The sequence below is a fragment of the Montipora foliosa genome, chromosome 5, assembly GCF_036669935.1.
Source record: "Montipora foliosa isolate CH-2021 chromosome 5, ASM3666993v2, whole genome shotgun sequence".
In the NCBI taxonomy this organism is placed as follows: Eukaryota; Metazoa; Cnidaria; class Anthozoa; order Scleractinia; family Acroporidae; genus Montipora; species Montipora foliosa.
Genome location: NC_090873.1, coordinates 31554419 through 31576601, shown reverse-complemented (window position 1 = coordinate 31576601; position 22183 = coordinate 31554419). Strand labels below are relative to the sequence as shown.

Below are 22183 nucleotides of genomic sequence, written 5' to 3'. Positions count from 1 at the left end.
GCTGTTATACAAAGCAAATCTGTTGGTCTTCCCTCGCCTATTTTGGGGGAATTTCGCGTGTAATAACCCCTCTAGTTCCAAAAACATTCCGGAAACGCTGAGAATATTCTGTGAGACTATATATTTAACTCCAATCGACGCGTTACATCCAAAAGCAACGTTAACTGTGAAAAATACTCGTTTTAGAGTCGTGAAAAACCGGCAAGGCAAAAGATTTTTATGTGCTCTAAAACGTGACCAAATAGGGTCATAGCAAATCCCCGGATAACTCACGTCTCTAAGTACTGTTGCGTTACAAACTGCAGTGGCTGGCCTTCTTTTAAAGTTATGTCCTTTTTTAAAAGTGGAAGAAGTCTCACTCAAGGATCGTAGCGTTAGGAAATTAACTCCGCGAAACTGACTGGAATATAAGTGCTCGTGCGAGTTTTGCACCTGACGAGGCAAAACACCAGACGCTCAACAGACCACAATACAATACAATACAGGGCCAATGAAACACAATCACAACAGAACAGAACTTTCAACAACAACTGTTAAGAATCCCAACTGGCCGGAGGCAAACCAGTTGGCTGTTTACAAGTGCAACTGAGAAGTTGAACCAGGGACAACCAGGAACAAATTCAACCAGTGGTCGGAACATGTTTAGAATCCAACTGAAGAGTTGGATCAATTACCCGACACTGAACCCTTGGGATTTTACGCAGTGCTGGCTACGTCGGTAGAGAAATCAACTTTTCAAAGTACTTAATGTTCCTAAAAGTTTCTGCCTGGAAATGAAAAAAAATAATTACCTCCAGATGCAATTTCCCACAACACCACACCAAACGCCCACCTAACAGAAACGAAAATTATACCGCACGTCAACATTTATTTGTCAAAGTCAAAGCGCCGCTTTGTTTTTTTTGTTTTTCAACGTAGAATCTAAAAAGGAGGTTACGCCACCTGAATCCTGGCTTAACATGTATTATGTAAAATCTTCGTAACCTTTTGGCTGTTGAAATGGAGAAGTGATCTTCGCATTTATCTTGACAATTTTTTAAGCAATTTTCTCTTACAGGCACCTGAAAAGTTCAGGTTGACTTCAACGGCATTCGAAATCATATCCTCTGCGATGGCAGTGCAACGCTCTACCAAGTGGGCTATGGTCATTTTGTTGAGCGAAGGACTCGATGAATGAAACAAATTTATAATTTTGGGGTATGAGGGATATTACCCTGTCAGGGCTCGCCTTTTGCCACCCCAACAAAAAACTCGATGGCTACACAAACTAATACGGCAGATACAGATATGAACAGTGATATGAATGAGTGGATGCAAATTTTTCTTTGAAACCGCTATGAAACTCACACGTCAGTCTTGACATTGTAAGTAAAATCCTCTATAGATTCCAACGCCATCCAGCGGACTGGCAGCATACCCTATGGAAGTTAAAAGACATGCGGCTTGTCGATTAAATATACATCGACGAGCTGGTGATGCGAAAGCAATCGAGGCACTCAAATTTAAATTTAATTCAAGTTTTCATTCTCATACCTCAGACATATGCTCGTATGCACCACTCTCGTAAATATCACGTGACATGCCAAAATCAGATACCATGGCAACATTATTCTTGTCAAGGAGTACATTTCGTGCAGCGAGGTCCCGATGAACACACTGCGAATTAACAAGGGCAAAGAAAAGTCAATAGAAGACATTTGATACATATAAATAGATGGTTTTACGTGAGGTCACAGCAGGCCAAATTTTTGTTGGGAATTTGACTCTATTATAATACAAAAGTTGCTGTTTTTGTGTACCAACATGGCCATCTCATCACGTGATTGGAAATAATCTACATGTTCATAAGACACAATAATAATAATAATAATAATAATATAATAATTAAAACAATAATAATAATAATAATAATAATAATTTATTACTTATTAGGCGCAAATTAACATCTGAATATGATCAATTGCGCCTTAGAACTAAAGCTTCTAATAATTACAATAAAATATAATTAAGAATACTTGAAATTGATAACTTTAAAAGTAGTCAATCTAACAATAACAGGCAAAAGCCGTCCTAAATAAATAAGTCTTTATAGTTCGTTTAAAAACCAAAAAGTCATCGATGTCTCTAACACTCGCAGGCAGCCTGTTCCACAATACAGGGGCAGCTGTTTGGAATGATCTGTCTCCCAGAGTTTTCTTTGTTTTTCTTATGGGCAACTGTAATAGTAGTTCTTTAGAAGAACGAAGCTGGTACTTACATTTATCCTTTAATCGAACCAGATTACAGATATAGGACGGCGCCAGTTGGTAAATTGCTTTAAACGTTAAAACTAATATTTTGAACTCGATACGGTAAGTAACGGGTAGCCAGTGCAAAGAAAATAAGACGGGTGTAATATGATTAAACCTCGGTGTTGAACATACGAGCCGGGCAGCACTATTTTGGATGCGTTGTAATATACGAAGTTTAACCACCTTCGACCGTTTGTAAGTAAAAGTCGACTGAACTTTCGACGTCATCATAATTGCTAGACATTTACCACTTTGCTTGAAAGGTGCAACATTCCATTGGCCACGTCTCGTGCAATCTTGACTTTATCGGTTTCGGTAAAAGTCGCTTTTTTATTTTCAACATTGACGTATGGATTTGCACGATTTTCCTTCAGACGATCCAACAAGCAACCGTTCTCCGCTAGGCGCACAACTACCAGTATCGGCTCTATTTACAATGAAAACAACAAAGTCAATAATTAGCAACTTTTAAGACAAACGAAAGGCTAAGCGATTAGTGTGAGATTGTCAATGATATCTTTAACGTTAACATTCATCACTTAAGATACATTCAAAGTGAGAAGACAAAAATTTGCGCGAGCGTGCTGAAAGGACGCCAGTAATTCCCAGTTAGGACGCAACTCTTTAATGACTCCAATTTCATTGAATCCCTTTAGGACGCTGCTCTATAATGCTTAACGTCATGGACCATTTTTTATTTTGTATTCGTCTTTGCATCCATTGTTTTCTGAACCAATCCCGAAAGTCGCTCTGAGACCAAAATAATGGCTGTGTTTTCACGAGCGGTTTTTCAGGTCGCTCAGCGAGTGACAACCAAAAATTCTGTGAAAACAGTTCCTTTATCAACTTACTTAAAGTTAAGTAATCCGGCAAATTTTAATAGAATTCTCATTCTTTCGGCCAATGAGGAGTCACTTGCTTTTACTGAAATGGGAAATGCACTAGGAGTGCTATTTTTATTATTTTATGACTGTATTGGCACATGCTCTCTCCTCATTTAATCTTCCCCGTGAGAACACGTATCATTTTTAAATCGCTTAAGAAATTCTGCAAACAAACCACTTTCAGGAATTTTAAGCGAGACAACGGTGTGCGAATCGGAATAAGTCCTATTTAGCACTTCCCTCTTGTTCATTACTGCCGTTATTTATTGTAGAAAAGTGGCCCCTGTAATTAAGGAAACTTATCATGAACTTAAAAATCACGTGCCACAAAGTTAGCCAGTCAGAATTAAGAGCAAAACCGATAGTCCATTTCCGAATCGCAAGTTTGACAGCCAGTTTCGGTACGAAACCATTGAATGAAGAAGACACGCGTTATTTTCAAGCAAATCAAACTCATTTTTGTTTAAAGTTTGCGCATCAAGACTCCCTCTGAAACAGAGGAAAACTGCAGTTTCGAAATGCGCTAAGTTGTAAATTTCTCGCAGCCATTTACACGCGCTTATCGCCGGCTTCATGAATTTGCCTTGCGTTTGATCGACAGGTTTAAAGGGAACCTCCCCTCCGACAAAAAGATAACTAAAACTCATAGAGAATAATGTTTACAATCAGTTTTTAACGATAGCACTTGTATTTCAAATTAATGAATTTTAGAAACGCCGATTTTTGTTTTCAAATTTCCCGGGAGCCGCCATCTTAAATATCTGAGACTAAACAAAAGCTCTTATGTCAGAGGAAGCAACTGCAACACGTGACAGATCTAGATATTCAATATGGCGGCGCCCGTGAATAAGTGATTCTAAAATTATTCTTTTCCTGTTACGAACACTTTGTTGAGAAAATTACAAACAATGATTCCGAACTTTAAAGATTATCTTAAGAAGAACTGGAGGTTTCCCTAAATTGTCGTTTTCTTACCCAATTGTCAGTCTTATTAAAGCATTGATTTTGCGCCCTTAATCCGCATCAAAATAGCAGATTTGTGTAAGTGTTTGCCTGCCTAGCTTTTAGTTTGTGCAATAAACTAAAGATCGTCAGTCTTATTAAAGCATTGATTTTGCGCCCTTAATCCGCATCAAAATAGAAGATTTGTGTAAGTGTTTGCCTGCCTAGCTTTTAGTTTGTGCAATAAACTAAAGATCACTCTAAGAACAAATTCTTACCTCCTGCCGTACATGCTCCCAAAAGACTGACAATATTAGGATGTTCACCAACTGTCACCATAATGTTGAGTTCGTTTATGAGGTCTCGCCTTTCTAGCTCTGTGGCACCATCTGTCATTCAAATGAAAGGAGGTTGTTAACGCAAAACCAGAACATGGCACTCCATAAAGATTGCTGTGATTTCATATCGCCTATCCATATTTGTGTTGTTTTTTTTGCCCTGGAATCCGTGAGTTTTATTCAGTACAAAGTCCGTATTCTTGGTTCAGTTTGTGTTGTGAAGCTATTTCTAGGTCAGCTCATGCAATGTATGTTTTTAGTAGCCGTCTGCTTTCGGCGTGTTGAGTAATTTGGAAAGAACAAATTTAAGGTAGTTGCGATACTTATATCTAAGCCTCCAGATGATCACCCACCAGATTGATTGGCGATAGTCATCATCAATTTCTACGTTAAAAATTATTCATGGGCTCCAGGGGCGGATCGAGGAGGAGAAGGGGACGGGGGGGGGGGGGGGGGGGGGGGGGATGGGATGACGTTTTATTAGAGTCGGGGTGGGGTGGGGGTGGGGGGGTGGGAGAAATCGGCCCTTGGGCTCCTGCTCTTTTGGCCAATTTTTAACCTTTAGCCCAAGTTAAAAAAAATTGTATGGAGATAACGTCAGGTGATATGAGATCCAAAGGGAGCAAGCTCCACCTTTAAGCTTCTTTACTGCACAAGCTATGACCCCCTTTTCGTTCTTCAGCTCTCCTCTATAAACTTCTCCAAAAGCCCCCTGTCCTAACTTCACTTCGAGTTGAATATGCAATCTTGGAAACTCGCGCCAACCGCCTTTCAAAGGCAACTCTATCTAAAAAGTAAAAAAGTATGTGGGTGTTTTACAACAAATAATGAATGTACTTGGATATGTATTCCTAAAGCTAGTAATTGCAAAAATTGTATCGTTATTTCTATGCCTGGCTTTCAGCATCCGCGCCCTGATTGTATACCGATTATTATGCAGCAGTACAGCTAGTACACGATCGACTGAATCAAAGCAAATTAGCGATCGGCAAAACTACCGGCTTTAACGAAGTAGCTATAATCACTGACTATATAACGGCTATACCCTCGCCAGCAAAATCGGTCATATATCGCCTCCAATCGGCTACATAATCGGCTATCTGATAGACCACATAATCGATACATAACCGGCTCCACAATCGACTTCACAATCACTACAAAATAGCTTACGTAATCGCGGACACTACATAAACCGCTACATGAGTAATAATTCATCATTTCTGTGGTTTCACCAAATTTCAGGATACTCTCATGTTATGTTTTTCTTTAATTATTAAAAACAGAATGATGATAACTAACTAAAACTTCAACCACATCTGGATTCACATTTTTCTGAATTCCAGATGGTCATTACATATTCTTGGAATTGGAGACCTGTTAATTCCTTTCATAGTTAAGATATGGAGATGGTTTGGAAATTTGACAAGTTTCTTTGTTCTACGTTTTTGTTCGCTTTTTCGGCCCTGACCATGCACAAACCACACCCTTTTTCTAAAGCAAAGCCCATTAAAATGCCCCTGTAATAAAAAAAAAAATCAGTTCCTTCTTTTCTTTAGCGAATGTGAGAGAATGTTTTAACACATATTAAATGAAAGGTGTTACAATTGAACCCACTGGGAACTCGGTAAAATCCGAGATGGGATTCGAACACACGACCCTCCGTAGTTTTCTTTAGATTTTGAAAGTTTGTTTCCTTAACACCTGACTTGCAAAATTTTGAGCTTCGTTTTTTTATCCAAAGGCCGTTTACTTTGAGTGTAACTCTTGGATTTGTTATTTAATAGTAATAGCAGCCGTTTCACTAGCAACCTTTGTGGCTTTCGTAATGGTGTTTTTATTAGAATCCGCCTTACAAGAAGGGGTTCCTCTCCACTAACTAGAACATTCACAGGTCAGCAGGTATTTTGCGGGGGAATTATGTATGTGTGGATGGTGAGTTGTTCTTCATGGTCCGCCATTACTCACGTTCAAACCTGACCGATTGGACCTCAGAGGGTTGGATCCAGGGAAAAGTGACGTCAAAGGCTCACTTGCTTAAAATTTCAACTTGTGAATGCAGCTTATTATAAATGCAAAACGCAAGTTTAAAAGTTTGAAAGCCCAAAGCTCCCGTGCTGCATATGAATTCTGCGGCGTACACACGCACTGAGTTCTGAAACTAGTGAGCCTTTGACGTCATTTTCTCCTCGAACCAGCTCTCTCAAGAACTGAAGTTAGTAATGGAGTCTTTTTGAAATCAAGGCTTGAAACTCTTGGCCCTTAGTATTTAAATAACACAGTTTTGAAATAAAAAATAATAATAATTGATTTTTTTGGTCACAGGGGCATTTTAAAAATTGCGATTAAATTATTCAAAACTCAGTTGTGAACTGAGGACAAAATATTCCACATGGTCATGGTCAAGTTAACATGAAGTGCGATGTCACTCTTCACGCTTTTGTAGTCTCCAGAGTTTCAGAACCAGTCCATCTTTTGCGTTTCACTAAAATTCAAGATGCTCTCATTTTAGGTGTTTTTTTTTTTCGGGAAGAAGGATTGTTTATGCTGCAAGACGTACATCAAATATTAAAAACGGAATGATTATTTGATGACTAGCTGAAAATCCAATCCCATCTCCAATTCCAGTTGTTCATTATATAGTCACAAAATATAATATTATTCGGATTATAATATTCATTAATATAATTAATTACGATTACTGATGATAATTATAATTATTAGAATTACATTAGTTATTATAAATAATTGATATTTCAAGTCGGAGACCTCTTAATGCCTTACTAACCTCAATCTGAGACTTGTCTTCAACATTAGATTTACAAGGTGGTCCAAACTTAATGCAGACAATCGTGATGAAGAGAATAGCTAAGCCAAATGGCAACACGATAGTCACCATCAATTTCAGAAGGAATTTATCTGTGGAGAGAAAAAAAAATACAGCGGTTAGTTGTTCGATCTGCGAGGTGAGTGTTAGAATTGAATTATGCATACATTAACCGATTTATTATAAATGGTAGGAACAAGTAACGTGTAGAGAGGGTCTGTAAGGATGAACATTGCTTTACTTGAGATGAGGTTTTTCATGTTCAAATGCTTGTTCATTTTTTGAAGTTTAGAGTGTAGAAATTCGTGAATACCGAACTGGAGGAGCCTGAGTGTATCGTTATGCAACGAGAAACTGTGAAGAGATTGCTTATTTGTCGCGACTGAAAATAAACACATAAAGAGGAACTATCTAGGAACTAATGTAAGGATAGGAATTTAAAGATAGAAAACTGAAATAAAAGGATTCACTGAATTTGTAAATCCACATACTGAAATCGTTGTTTCGAAATTAGTCAGTTGAACCAGCGGTATTTTCTGCTATAGTATGCTCAGTCTTCTTTTCAACTGTGCCGTAGGACAACAGAAAACACATGGACAAACGTTCCAGGTACTGTAGACATAGTAAAATATCCATTTATTAATCATCTTACCCCAGTTGTTCTAAGAGTGGATAGCGCTATCCAACGAATAAATCACAATCTTCTGCATGAATAACCCAATTGGTTTTGCTAATATTTATCCCCTGAAAAGCCTTGTCCACCTTTTAAACAACTAAGGCGTGTAGTTAAGCATTGCTTAAACTTGAAAATTCCAATAAAACAGTTCAAAGTGTAATTTACTGTACAAAAGCTTTCAAAAAGGTAGTTTGTTCAATTCGATTTTACATTCAGCCACAGTATGATACGGCTTCGTCTGTCAAATTGGTTTGTTTTCCATTGTTAAATTTCAAAGTATAACTTTTGACCAATTTCTTGAGAGACCGCCATATTAAACGCATGCATGAAAGGTTACAAGGATTCGGATTTCGCGCTTCTTTTGGCCATGAAATTCATGCAAATGTCGGATCAGAAATCTTTTCGTAGATTTTTCGAAAGAATCACGAAAGGAGTGTGCATGTGCGGAACTCACGTGCAATTTCGTGGGCATATTGCACGCGAAAAAGTACCCGGAGAACATGTAGCCATTTTTGTCGCTCATAGATCGTATCGCTGTGGTCGTAGTTGCCGAGTTGAGCTCTTTATTAAGGCGTTAAGGTCTTCGATTAAAAGGCCATTGAAAGAATAGAATTTAATGAGAGTTTTCATTTTTCGTTTTCATTCATTTCTCCTTCTCCTCACGGCAACCCTGCGACGTGAAATGGTTGAATCCCACGTTGTACAGAATACGAAAGCACAAAAATACAAATCTTAATTTTCTTTTTTGGCGTCAACACCGCCTCTGTGGCTGTGTTTTCACGAGCGGTTTTTCGGGTTGCTTAGCGAGTGACAACCGGAAATCGCGTGAAAACAGTTGCTTTTCCAACTTGCTTAAAGTTAAGAGAGTGGGCAAATTTAAATAGAATTCTCATTTAATTTAAGCCACCAAGTAAAGCAGCTGCAGGCAGCTTAAGTGAGTTGGCAATTACTTTCTGCCAATGAGGAGTCGCTTGCGGTTATTTATATCGGAAATGCAACAGGCGTGCTATTATTACTATTATTATTTCTATTATTGTATTGCCACGTGCTCTCCTCATTTAATCTTTAATAACCGTGAAAACACGTATCATTTTAAAGTCGCTTTATGAAGTCTGCAAACAAGCCAATTTTAGGAATGTTAAGCGAGACAAGGGATGTCGAGAAAACACGGCCTGTATTTCCTGAAGAGTTCGGCTACTTTGTAAAGGTTGCTGTATCTCAGCTCAAAAGTTTCTTTCTCCTTGGACATGTAAGTTAAAAGCCTTCTTTTCTCATACACTTTATTTTTGTTTCTGCTGATCACAGGCCATTTAAGCTCCTGGCTTTGACTTTACCAATGTATATTTTCTAATGTATGATGTGCAATACTAATAAAATAAGTAATAAATAATTATCAAACTGGAATAACGACCAAATTAATTATTTGAAAAACGTGAATTTTGCGATGTCATATTGTAATTAGATTAGTGTTTTATCTTGATTATTATCCTCTTTGTCAAGCCACTTAGACAAGTAAAGTCGTGGCGCACGGAATTGATTTTGGGGCCACCGCGGACAATAGACCCTTTTGCGATACGGCGGTGATCTTGGGTCCTTTTGTTTGGAAGGATACGTTATGGGATGTTAAGGGGTCAAATGTCTTCATGTCGTGGTATAAAATTTGGGTTTGCTTTAATAATTTTGAAACCAGTTTGTTGATTGAAACTTTTGTTATACAGGATGTAGAGAAAAAAAATTCAAATTCATCTCGGTTCGGAAAAGGTTTGAAACAGTTTGTCCCCTGTTCATCCCGTAATACATCCATCAAAGCAGTAGACTCCAAGATAACCGTTAAAAAAGGTCTATTGCCATAAATAGGTGGCAAAGCATACAGTCTAAGTCATAGTAAGTAGAGGGGAATGGTTATGAAACCCGGCAAACTTCATAGGGCCGGCCTATTGTTTCGCTTTTGAGGTTGAACGGGTCCGTCACGTGATCTTGACCCTGCACATCGTAAAGCAATATGGCGGACGAGGTAGGCGCACTGTTCATGTTTGGTGATGATTTAGAAGCTATTTTGGATGTTTTAGAAGATGATGAGAAAATACAAAAGGACTTCACGGCAGCAGTGAGCCTGGTAAGTGTTGAAGATTGTATTTTTGACTCAAATTCTCCACAAATACACTCGAGAATGTGCAAAATGTTTCTGTAAACAGTCACGACTTTCTTGTGTTTTGCATCTATAGAGCCAGTAAAAATGGCATAAAATGTGTAGATCTTTTGCATTATTTTAATCTCAGTACATTTATCAATTATTCAAAAAGTACTTGAAGCCAAAAACAAAGAAAAATGACCATAAAGATATCAAAATCACGAACGATGTTTGCCTATAATCGACCCTTTGCAAACTCTGAACTTCCTATATTACTGTATACTATGTATTCCAAATGCCAATTCCTTTTGTCCTTCGACAAGATCCACAGCCAAATACTGCACAATTCTCTCCAGGCATAACTGTTCTTTACATTTTTTATCGTTAAATTTTAAAAAGAGTGGCCTAAGTAGCAGAAAACCAGTAAATAGAGCACAACTCGCGGGTAGATTACAATGGCGATGCCGTTTTGTTTATCTGTGTGTGCAGGGTCGTGATCACGTGACGACGCAAAAACCATAACAAAGAGTTGTCCCTTTGAAGTTTGCCGGGTTTCATAACCATTCCCCTCTACTAACTATGGTCTAAGTATATACCTAACCACGTCGCCTCGTAACCGTGCTCTAACCAAAATAGGGACCTTAAGCAAGGATGAAAAAAACCAGAAGCAGCAGCAAGATGCAAGTCGACTTACCTGGTAATGTGGTTTGTTTGAACAGAATGGCACTTGATCTTCCATACTTGTTGTTGCTCGACAGTCGCATAGTATACTCTGTGGCGGGTTCGAGATCTTTGACATTTATCCTTGTCTTTTTATAGGGTAAAGTCTCTAGAACTGTGAAGGTAGCGGCCGTTTCTTTCTTTCGCTCAATAGTGAAGTTGTCTATCTGGTAATATACGCCATATTTAGGTTGTTGCCAGGTCAATACGAAATACCATTTCTGGACATCTGCTGCTCTTACGTTTTCAGGAGGCTGTGGTTTTCCTTTTCAAAGAGCAAAGAAATCGTACCAGAAACAAATTCAGAACAAATTCATGTTGTTTACAAACAAATTAGGCCATCCTCTGCGCTAGCTGAGTTTACAAAAAGGATTTATATTGTCGAGCCATGCGAGCCATACGTGCAACGCACGTCAGTTAAATCAGTTTTACTAGTTTAGCTTTAGAATATTAAATCTTAAGTCTAAAAAGGCATTAGGGTTAGGCATCGATTAAATACAACTTATGACTCACATAGCTCGCTGGTTAGTACTGGGTTCCTACTCGTATGCGAGAGTCGTAAGCAAAAACTCGTACCTTCTAAATCTCCCTCCCATCAAATATTGCATGAATTATCTGTTTTAGGGTGTGTTCACATGTCGTCACGACGGCCATGTTCGAGGAGTAAAATATTCTTTTTGGAATTGAACTCCATTAATATGAAAATTTTTCTTTTGTTTTAGTATGCAAATATGGCTGCTGCATGGTCATATGAACAAAAACACTCTATTGCCTCTTTACCAGCATTTTATTCGTATATTTGTTTGGATAGGAACACAACTAATTAAATGTTGAAATTTGTACTGTCTCAATAATTTAATTGATTCCTTGACTAACTTACAAATATAAAAAAAAAATTGACCTAGCCTGTTTCAACACCCACCTACGACAAATATGGAGGTGATTCCTAGGACTTTTGCCGGACGAAGCCCTTCGATCAAGCGACCAACAGCTTCAGATTTTGTCGTTGTATTGGCATTTATGATGACTAAGATTAATAAATCCGCCTGTAAATCATCGCTTCTAAGAAATAAATACAATAAACACTCATTACCTACTTTACTTTCAAATTTGTCCAGGATTACACGATAATCAGGTACGCGTTCTAAATAACAAACATTACGAAGTGTCCCAGCCCTTTTTCACAACTTTACATCACATATTTCAAGAAAGTATGGCAATAAACATTACAAAATGTCATTCAACAACCCTACTACAGAAATCAATCAGGAAGCAGCTAATTTCAACCTATAATTCCATTGGATCCCTTTAGGACGCTTTTTTCAGTTGTCTTTTGCGTCATGGTCCATTGTTTCTTTTGTATCGTTCTTTGTTTCCATTGTTTTCTGAAGCAATCCCGAGAGTCGTTCCGAGAGCTCCGTGGCGGTCCTCAGAAACAGACCTTTCAGTGAGGAGGGAATTTATATGACAACGTTAGCCTCCCGTGTTGAGGATCTCCACAAAACTTTACATTTGCTCATTTGACGTTACTGTTTTGCAGTGGAAGGCAAAAGTGAAACGCACGTCTAACCGCAGAAAATCTATTATTTTACGCATTAAATAGACTTGTGTGGTACTTGTTTCCGTTGTCGTCATCCCTGCCATGTTCCCTAATATGGTCATCATTATTATTACGAACATCATCGTCAAAAGAGATAGGCGATCCTACAGATAACTCACGTAAGCCAGGAGATCAATACGTGTGATAAGAAAATTAGAGTTTTCTTTGACATCAGTTTCGTTCACGATGCACTTGCTACTCGTGTGGGCACAAGTGATGTTTTGAAAGTTCTCAGAATTGCCTGAGCCGTAGGCAAGTGCAATTTGAGAACTTTCAAAACATCACGAGTGTCCATAAATCACGAAATACACGAGCAAGTTCATACGATTTTTTATTTATTATATACTGAAATAACTACTCTCTTGTTGTGTTTCCATAGCAACTTCCACAATGAACTCTATATCCTATTTATGCAGTCGTCACTGACCAATCAGAAAAGCGATATTCTCTTGCGTCTATAATAGGTGATATTATCCAATGACGTTATTTTTAGTTTGTTTTACCATTTCCCTAACTCTGTTTTCTTAATAGGTCCATTACCTGAAATTCTTCATTCTGAGGCTATATACTTTCAAGTCAGAGGAATTATTAAATTCAGCGTTTATCTAAAAAGGAAAAGAATATTTAACATTATGCAGTAGCCTCATTCGAAGGCCATTAATCTATCTTGCTTTGTTCCATGTGATCATAGGTTTTCATGTTTCGTGCAGTTGTTATAGTTCTAAAAACATTTTCAAGCAATTTGTAACGTAATGATTTGTGTAACATCGAAACAAGCTTTACAATTTAAAAAATGTTGTTCATATTTTAAAGATCTTGACAAGTTAAGTAAAAAGCTAAAAATCAAGGTGATAGAAAGGTTTTGTACCAAGTGTCGATTTTTCGTAGTGTTTTTAATACGCTTTGTGATTTTCCCGGTCTGAGCAGCGTCTGCATCTCTTGGCTTTTTTGTAGAGTACAATGATTGGCCTTTATATTGTGGGGTTTCTTTTAAAAAATGTGTTATACCATCCTCTCGATGTTGTACTTCAATTTCACAAACGAACTGCTGTTGTTTCTGTTTTGTACATCATCCCTGAATTTCTCGTCCAGCTTAACATGAAGTGTTATATCAACAGTGACAAGACCTGCAAAGGAAAGAAAGAGTTTAATTAAGTGATGATTAAGGTTTGATGCGTAGGGTACCTAGCATTAAAAAGGAACATTTAAAATAACATTTTGTAATGAACATGACGACTTAAATGACGACTCGCAATTTCTTTTGAAATATAAATAGTTTTCAATATAATAACGGTTACTTTTGAAAATGTATGTTGCCACATAGGAAACGTCAAGTTAGATTTCATAAAATGCATGACTTTACCAGGTTTATCACCGCTTTATGTTTTGTTTTTCTTATAAAGCTAAGATCTATTGTTTGGGTCATACCACATGGCAACCATGACGTAACCTGTAACTGACCACTACCATTTTTGCGTTGGTCGAATTCGTCTTGTCAAGCCAAGGGTCTGGTTAAAGCAGTCAGTGGTAATGGGTAATATTGTTGATACACGAAATCGTATCTAATACATCAGTGGTCTTCAAAGGAGTTGTATAAATTACTAACTACTTACAATAAAGCATACATATTTAAGTAAAAAAATAATAATAAGTAGAATAAGAACTAAATAAAAAAAATAATGCGCTTTCTGTGTTTGAAATAACTCATAACAGTTTACGGATCTTTCCCAGATTTTGCAGGAATAAAAGTAGTGTTTGACTTGTAGAAGGAGGAGCCTCAATTGTTTTTAAACAGCCACCGATAATTGAAGGTATATCGTGAGTTGGTTTTGGAAACTGACCCGTTGCAACGAGATCGTTAGATCAGTTTCTTGATCGGGTAGTTTGCGCCGAAATTTCTTTGTCCAAACATTAGGATGACCCGAGATGGATTTGTTTACGTTACGAATGGCTAGTTATTGTGATTGGCCGAGGCAATTAATTACTTATTTTGGAAAAGGATTCAAAGAAGACACATCAAGCGAAAATTCTCATTAGAATATAGACTCACCGGATTGAAATGTTTTTATGATGATAGCCGTGCTTCCTGCTCCATGACCGATGGCGTTAAACCCGTTCACTTCTATTTTGTATTTTGTCTGTGGAGTAAGATTCGTCAAAGATATTTCTGTGACAATGCTCGAAACATTCACTTGATCGTACAATGGTGATCCAAGGCGCTGGTATTTAACGCGATAACCAAGCAGAGGTTCCTTGCCAGAAGGCAAAGAGGTAGGAATTGCTTCCCATGACAAGTAAATAGTCGTGGCATTGAGAGCGAAGCCGTCTGGTAATGTTGGAATCTTCCTGGGCACTAATGAATAAAAATTAAAGATAAAAGTACTTTCTTTGTTCACTTCAGGGTAATAAGCAAATGCTTTGGAGAAATGGATGATGTCTATTTATGCATCTCACGTTAAAGTTACCCAACTGAATTTAAAAAGATCTTGAATTGATTAAAAACACCTTTTCATGAAGATAGGACGTTGAGAGGTCGACACGCAGTTCCTAAAGTCACAAAACTTTAAAAAAAAAATAGGGTTAAATTTGATGAATTTGAATACACGATTTGATACAAATGTTTAAGCTGTTGCTCTAGTGTCGACTTAATTTATCTGTTTTAACTTCGGTCCTGTCATCCCATATCTGCAGTTTTTCATGGAATGAGAGATCAATATTCCTACTGATACAAAACCTTCTTCTTACTAACAATAGCTAGACTGCACTAGTGAATAAATATACTTTTCTTAAAGTCCTTCCCAGGCGAAATGTTTGTGTATTGAGTTTCCCCAATAAATATAGTGTTTAATAAAGCGCGGTAAAAACTTGAGTTTTTGCTTTTAATCATTAAGAAGTGGAATTTGGTTAATTTGGCTCTTTGGTGATCAGAGACAGAGACTTGCACACTGCTACACTTGACAGCATGCCACAATCTATTTTAGGGTCGGCAGTCAAAAGGAACATTAACCCCCGGGCTTACCTCCGAAAAGAATAGAATGCAAAATCGCAGCTTAAAAGGAATTAAGGCTGCACGTTATTTTTATGAAGAGATCAGACGGAAAAAAAAATTTGTTTCCTCAGTGTAACACTTCTGCTGTCCTTAGTACTTCACCTTTTTGTCGTCTCAAAGGTTTCTACATCGTTTTGATTACTATCATGACTTTCATTCTACCTCTTGGTGGACATTGCGAGATGTTGCAGTATTCCCAACGCATATTTGGATCAGTTGTGTAGCACCATGGTCCATCCGGGGCACTTCCATCTGGGTTGCGACACATGTTATTGGAATCATTCTGACTCTTATCAACATCTTCAGGAATCCTCCAATGACGGTGAGGGCATTGCCCAGTCCACCGCTGACAAGTACGACCAGACCGAGTGACGCTAACATTGCCACGATAGCCAACGCCGATACCATGATAACAATCTAAAGATCAAAGGAGATCTATTAATATTTATTCGATAGTTACTCGGAGATACTCGGGAAAAATCTGAGTGCTCCTTTGTAGGAATCGAACCTAAGTAAGACCTTCCGATCACTAGTTTATGAGCTACCATTGAGCTATTGGAAACTATCGGAAGCGAGGCCGTTAAACTACGTTCAGGTGGCAGTGACTGTCCCTCTATATTGTCGAGACTGTGCACTTCCGTTATATTATGCAGCAAATGGCAAACGTTAAGAGATACTGAGAACCGTGATTATGAATAAGTGATGATAGATTCTCGGAAAATATGGCAGGCATACGAGAAAAACATCCAAGTTTTCCAGAACAGGATTCGAGCCCATTGCCTTCGATTACAAGTTTCGGCTCTAACACCTAGCCATAGAAAACACGTAGGAGCCAGGGGAGGGGTGGGGGGCGCTAAGCCATTAATTTGTGTGACCGATACGTCTTACATACCTTGCATACGGCGAAAGCTACGGAAATTGAAAGTGACCAATCAGAATTCAGAGAGCGGGAAAAACTGTGCCAATTGTTTGCATTCTGATTGGTTAGATCGGCGGACATTCGCTCAGCCTTCTCTAGTGACTCTCTTGACCGTCGCTTCTATGAACTTTTAGCGAGACAGAAATCACACATTGTTCTGACAAATCAATTTGCCAATCCGCTTTATCCAGTTTATGGATTGGGTTAGCACACACATAATTAACAACCAGGATCGATTTTGAACTTGATTCTGTAGAAGAAGATGTTGCTGAGTGAACATTTTTACAACGAAATCCCATGGTTTGTAAAGCACTTTGATGTTCGATAACTGAGCCGCTCTAAGGAGTGTTGGGTCAATCACATTTGGGCGTCTGACCTTATGAGGTTCTTTCAGCTCTTGTTTGTGTCCATCATGATCAAACTTCAGGTTAAGCTCTATGCTGCTTTATGCCAACTTCGATGGCTTGTGATGAGCTTGCCTGCTGCCGAAATTGTTGTTGTATTTGGGCAAGATTGGTCTTATGTTATAGTGAGGGGAACAAGTTTTCGTTTATCTGCTGTGCCAAACAACGAACAATCCTGTTGGGTGTTCCACGTGCTTGGCGAGTCTTGCACGACCATCGTCTATCAGATCTGGAGTGGAGTTTTCTTTCAATGATTACATATTGCGATCGTTCTGCAAACATCCACGTAGCATGCAGCACTTTTTAGTGACTCGAGGATCATGTGTTTTGCTGTTTCAAAGGGAGTTGTGCATTCTTGAGCAGTTTGTTCTTCAGTGCTTGTATTTTTTCGTTTGTTCCTGGTGGCGCAAAGTAACTTTGATGATTTGAAAGGACTTCCTTAATTGAATTAGCAATTATTATTAAGGAACCAACAAGTGAATGGTACACAAAATTAGGAGAAACTGTTGTTGAATAGACAATATTTGTAGACATAATTATGTACCCAGCTTAAGTACTAAGCTCCACAAGTTGTTTGGCTCCACAAGTTTCAGTTTTTAGGCCAGGTACCCGAATTTACCCAGGTACTGGTACACAACCATGGTGTTCTTTGGAAATTGAAAAGCTCCTTGAACACCTTGGTTGCTTGAGGATAAACTTGTTCCTAGTAAAGTGTTAGGTTAAAGGGTTTGTTAAATTTATTTCCCATTTCATAGGGCACTGTGGTTGCCAGATCCACTTCAAACTTATCATGGAAATGTAAATCAATACCAGTGAATAGACACTGAAAAGTCAGTCCCTTGAATTGTTGATAGAAAATTAATTTAAATGCATGCATATTGAAACATCAGTTGAGGAATATTTTTTTTTAACTCCCACTTTGTGAACCTAACATACATTGCTGCAGTTTTTTTATTGCTTGGTCGTTCAATGTCTTGATCAGATCAAATTATTTAATTTTTAGGTATTGTGTCAGACCTCCATAGAGACACTATCTTTATCTAAAAACTTAACTGGTTGCTTTTTGGAGCCATTTTGTGGCATATTTAAATAGGGAGGAAATGTTCCACATTTTATGGCAAATAGTTCTGCATAGTTTTAAGGAATATTGCAGCCAAAGCTAATTGAATATGAGACTAAAATATGCTGTTTCACATTTTGTGAATTTAAAGACTATTAATATTGTTTGCGCTTGTTTTAAAAGGCTTAAGGTTGGCACTCAAAAGTGTTCCTTCAATAATCTTATTCTGTAAAGATTACCTTGGGATAATTGGATTAGGGCCAGTATTTTCTTCTAGCTTCTTTACCAGTGCCCTCTGAGAATGGAGTTGATTGGGTTTTGTCCAATGTTGAAAGATGAAACAATGCCTAAACCAGCCGCAAGGAATACTTCATGATGCTTTTTTACAAACATGGGCATTAGGGTGCTCGTAAGCATCTGAGCATTGTTTCGCATGCTAAAGTGTTATTATAATTTTTTTTTTCTCTAAGAGTCTTCTTTTTGTGTCGGTCATTCAAAAATTGTTGGAATCGCTTGTTTGAGCTGTTGGATGAAAGGGGCAGAACATTTGATGAGGCCATCCTGGGGGAAGGGGTCCTTGTTCCCTTTAAATATTTGCTTGTGTTTCCTTGTTCCCCCAATTACTTTCAAACTTGTTCCCAGCTTTTTTATCTTTAAAATTTAAATTGGTTTTCTTCCCTTGTTCCCTAAAATATTTTGATATTGTTCCTCTGTTCTTGAGTTCAAATTAGCCATGTTCTCTTCTTCCCCAAAACCCCTGGGAGTGCCTCTTTGATGTTGGTTCTCTTGTTGGTGTAATAATAACTCACTGTAGAATTGCAAGACACAGCAAGTTCTTATTTGAGAGTGAGGGAAAAGTTTTAAATAAATTTTCGCACAGTACAAGAAACACAATTTTGACTGCCCCTCGTTGCTCTTTTCGGACATGAATCAGCTTGTTTGCACCTTTCTGGCGACCTGCGGGAGGGCAAGCTCTAGAAACTCTCTTAGTGAGCCTTCGGCTGAAAAACTCTCCAAGTTTGGCTTTCCGGTGGCAGGGGCCGAGGTTTTTGTGCGACATTCATCAGCGGCTTCCTTGCAGCTTATAAAGAGTGTCCCTTCGGGCAATGGTCAGTAAATGTTTTGTAGCGCTTATTCAAATTTCCGTTACTTGAAAATGTATAATTACACGATCCACATGTCAGCTTGACAAATTTTTCTTTCCCGATACTCCATTTAACATTCACGTGAGCGCTATTAATAGAGGGCCGGCCAGAAAACCATTTAAAACATTTTGTGCCAATTTTTTTGTCAACAAACCTGTGTTATCGGCGAGCAGAATTCGAACTTAAGCTGTTTTGCTTTGGTTGTTATTTGTGCTTTTTCTAACTATTTTAAAACGAAGTCAGGCTGGTATTGTCGAATTAAGTGTAAGAAGATGGCAAAACCGTATTGATAATGTATTCAGTTGTGTTAACTTCGCGAATAAAGACTTTGGTTGTACTTTCGACGGGGTAGATCGACAACAATGTCATTTACGCACAACCCAAATGCGCTGTTTCCGGTGAAAGGGCAAATGATTGACAGGATAGCACAGTTTTGACTGCCGCGCGCACTGCGGGCGCGGGTTCCGTATGCAAGGTACCGTTAGAAACGAAATTGTCGAAAGGTGTCCTCATTCTTCTTTTATCAAACAATATACATGCATCATTCTGTGCCTCAATGACATTATCCTCTTAAATCAGTATCTTACATATGATCAATGCCATTCTTAACTTAGGGTCTCTCAGCCCTCTCAGTAACTACCCTGCTGTCAATATAGAAGGTTTCTTAATGCACTTGTCCTTTATTTTCAATACAGTTGTATTAGTGACCTTGTGTGCTGGTCCAGTAGTGGCAAAAACAAGGTTCAGGTATTGTCCATTTTACAGTTTCTCTGTCTAGACTGGAAGAGGCTTGTTCCAGTCTAGACATCGAAACTGTAAAAAGGACAATACCTGAACCTAGGCATGATTTAATTCAGAACACATGTACAGTTGCTAAAAGGAGTGGATAACGCTATCGAACACGTTAGTCGCTATCTAGTGGATAGATGGCCCTTCATGGGATGTATATATAGTTTACGTCATAGAAAGTGCGGCGTACTGGGTTTTATTCACGAGTTGTTTGTGTCAAACACCCGAACGAGCGAGGAACGAGCGAGTGAGGGTTTTTGACACAAATAACGAGTGAATAAAACCCCGTACAAAGCACTTTCTATGTCGTGAACTGTTTTTTACTCCTAAGACGAGAATTTTCATTAAAATAGTTTTCTGAACGCAAATTAGAAACGAAAACTCACTAACAATAGAACCAAGTGCAAATTTAATTTAATTCAATAACAAAGTACGATTTGCACGAGATGCACGAGTGATTGGCATGGAAACGCCTTTACGCTATCGTTGATTGGTTATACTTCCACATGTGAAATAGCTGTACGCCATTCTGATTGGCTGTATAAGCCTTTTTCACATGTGAAAATAAAGCGTATAGATTTGTACAAATGAACTTTATGGAACAAAATTCTCATGTTATGTGTAATAAATAAATTAAAGGACTGAACACATGTGTGAGATTTCAGTTTTCTGAGAAACCATGAAGGTATCCAGCAATTTTTACGCGAGAATATCAGACTTTACTGTTGTGACAACTTGGAATGAAAGTTAGACGTCCGTCGTACAAGCTTTCACTTTCTACACCGTCGTCATTGGCTGAAGGTGCAAGACTGACGTTAGACAACAAGCCGCTGTGGGCTTTCGACGACATAAAAATATTTTGTAACGTTTCCTACATACCTGTACTTCTGGTATCGTCATCTGCGAATGAAAAAATATGAATATTTAATCTAGTGTTTTAGGAAAGCGTAACAATGAAGACTGATGATATTAGGCATAAACCGTATCCCATATAAAAAGGGGAGGGATGCTCGCCGTCTCGCTTTGGTGTGTAAATTTCGGATTTTGGTCTCCCTTCGGGTGTTCTGGGCGAAACGCAATCATATGTAGCCGTGAAGGTCTCGTTTAGGGTCGACCGCGAAGAAATATAAAAGTGTATATTTACACTTTTATATTTTTTCACGCAGGTGAAAGTATTAGGTGATAATTTCTTTGCCATCATTAAAAGTCACTGTATTTTTTCTTTCTCTGTGTTTTAATATGGTCTCTTTTAGAGGTAAAAAAAAAAAAGCTGGCCGAGGCACAAATTGGTCTCCTTTAGGAGTTTAATTTAAAATTTCCGACGAGCATCCATCCACTTTTTATATGGGAGTCCCTTCTCCCCCCTCCCCCCGGGGGACTTTCCGCTTTTTCTTCATTCTCAATACCTGTCTGCCTGACTTTTCATTGAAATCGTGAGGCAAATTTACGCACCGATAACTATGGAAAGCCATAACTTTCTTATACATTCTTATGTAATCTTTATTCTTTTCATTTAAGTTTTGTCTTGAGGTGTGGTTTTGTCATTATGTGGTGAGGTTTTGTCATTATGTGACGAGGTTTGACGGTTACGTGTTATGTTTCCATCATGATGTGTTGAGGTCTTCCTTTGACGTGCTGTGTTTACATTTTATGTGGTTAGGTTCTTTTATGACAGTTGCGCAACATAGCATGATGGAAACACAACACGTACAATCAAACCTGGTCACATTATGATTGAAACACAACAAGTAGAACAAGTAACCATCAAACCACGTCACATAATTGCAACACCTCACCACCAAGTGACAATACCACACCACGTAGTAATCTATGACAAAACTCCAAAATGTCAAGATCAGAAGAAACGTCAAGACCAAAAGAATAAAGATTACGTAAGAAAGTTATGGCTCCTCTCATAGAACCCAATTTTTGTAATACATATGACTTATTCCAGTTTGTTAATTTACTTCCAAAGCGTAGAATAGAAATGTTTAATCCGTTTGCATAGCTCCTGCCACAATGTTGGGGCCACATAAGCAGGTTACATGTCATGGTTTCCATGGAAATAGTTTAGAATTAACACGTCCTCAAAGGTCCTCATAATGCAGTGCGTGGCAACTGCCAACATTGTTTAGAGTTACTGGATACCTTTGAACACCACTGTCAACACCATCCTACAAAGTTGGGCAAACTTTACTGAAACCTGCCGCTGGCACTGCTAACAGCATCCAACAACTGCCCTTCAGTATTGGAACAATATTGTTTGCAGTTGTTGGATCCGTTTCCAGACCACAGACAACCTCTTCCATGCTCTGCCAAATCAAGCATTCTAGGACTGTCATTGTCAGCCGGCAGTCGTTGAGTTCGTCCGCATAGAGCCTTCATAGTGCAGTGCCTTGTCAACCGTGTCG

At 38.4% G+C, this 22183-nt stretch overlaps 1 protein-coding gene across 3 annotated transcripts in view; it reads right to left on the bottom strand.

The window, feature by feature from the left end:
• LOC138003963 (uncharacterized) overlaps positions 1 to 22183 on the bottom strand; it is a 37339-nt gene that overhangs the window by 4792 nt on the left and 10364 nt on the right. For all 3 annotated transcript variants that reach the window (XM_068850296.1, XM_068850295.1, XM_068850297.1), the window contains 14 exons: positions 20652 to 20672; positions 15618 to 15872; positions 14457 to 14759; positions 13415 to 13533; positions 12947 to 13011; positions 11729 to 11868; positions 10781 to 11071; positions 7241 to 7371; positions 5089 to 5242; positions 4396 to 4506; positions 2540 to 2718; positions 1534 to 1656; positions 1348 to 1418; positions 792 to 832 (listed from right to left, as the gene is read on the bottom strand). In XM_068850296.1, coding sequence (XP_068706397.1) covers positions 792 to 832; positions 1348 to 1418; positions 1534 to 1656; positions 2540 to 2718; positions 4396 to 4506; positions 5089 to 5242; positions 7241 to 7371; positions 10781 to 11071; positions 11729 to 11868; positions 12947 to 13011; positions 13415 to 13533; positions 14457 to 14759; positions 15618 to 15872; positions 20652 to 20672 — 2004 coding nt within the window. The remainder of the gene's footprint in view (positions 1 to 791; positions 833 to 1347; positions 1419 to 1533; positions 1657 to 2539; positions 2719 to 4395; positions 4507 to 5088; positions 5243 to 7240; positions 7372 to 10780; positions 11072 to 11728; positions 11869 to 12946; positions 13012 to 13414; positions 13534 to 14456; positions 14760 to 15617; positions 15873 to 20651; positions 20673 to 22183) is intronic.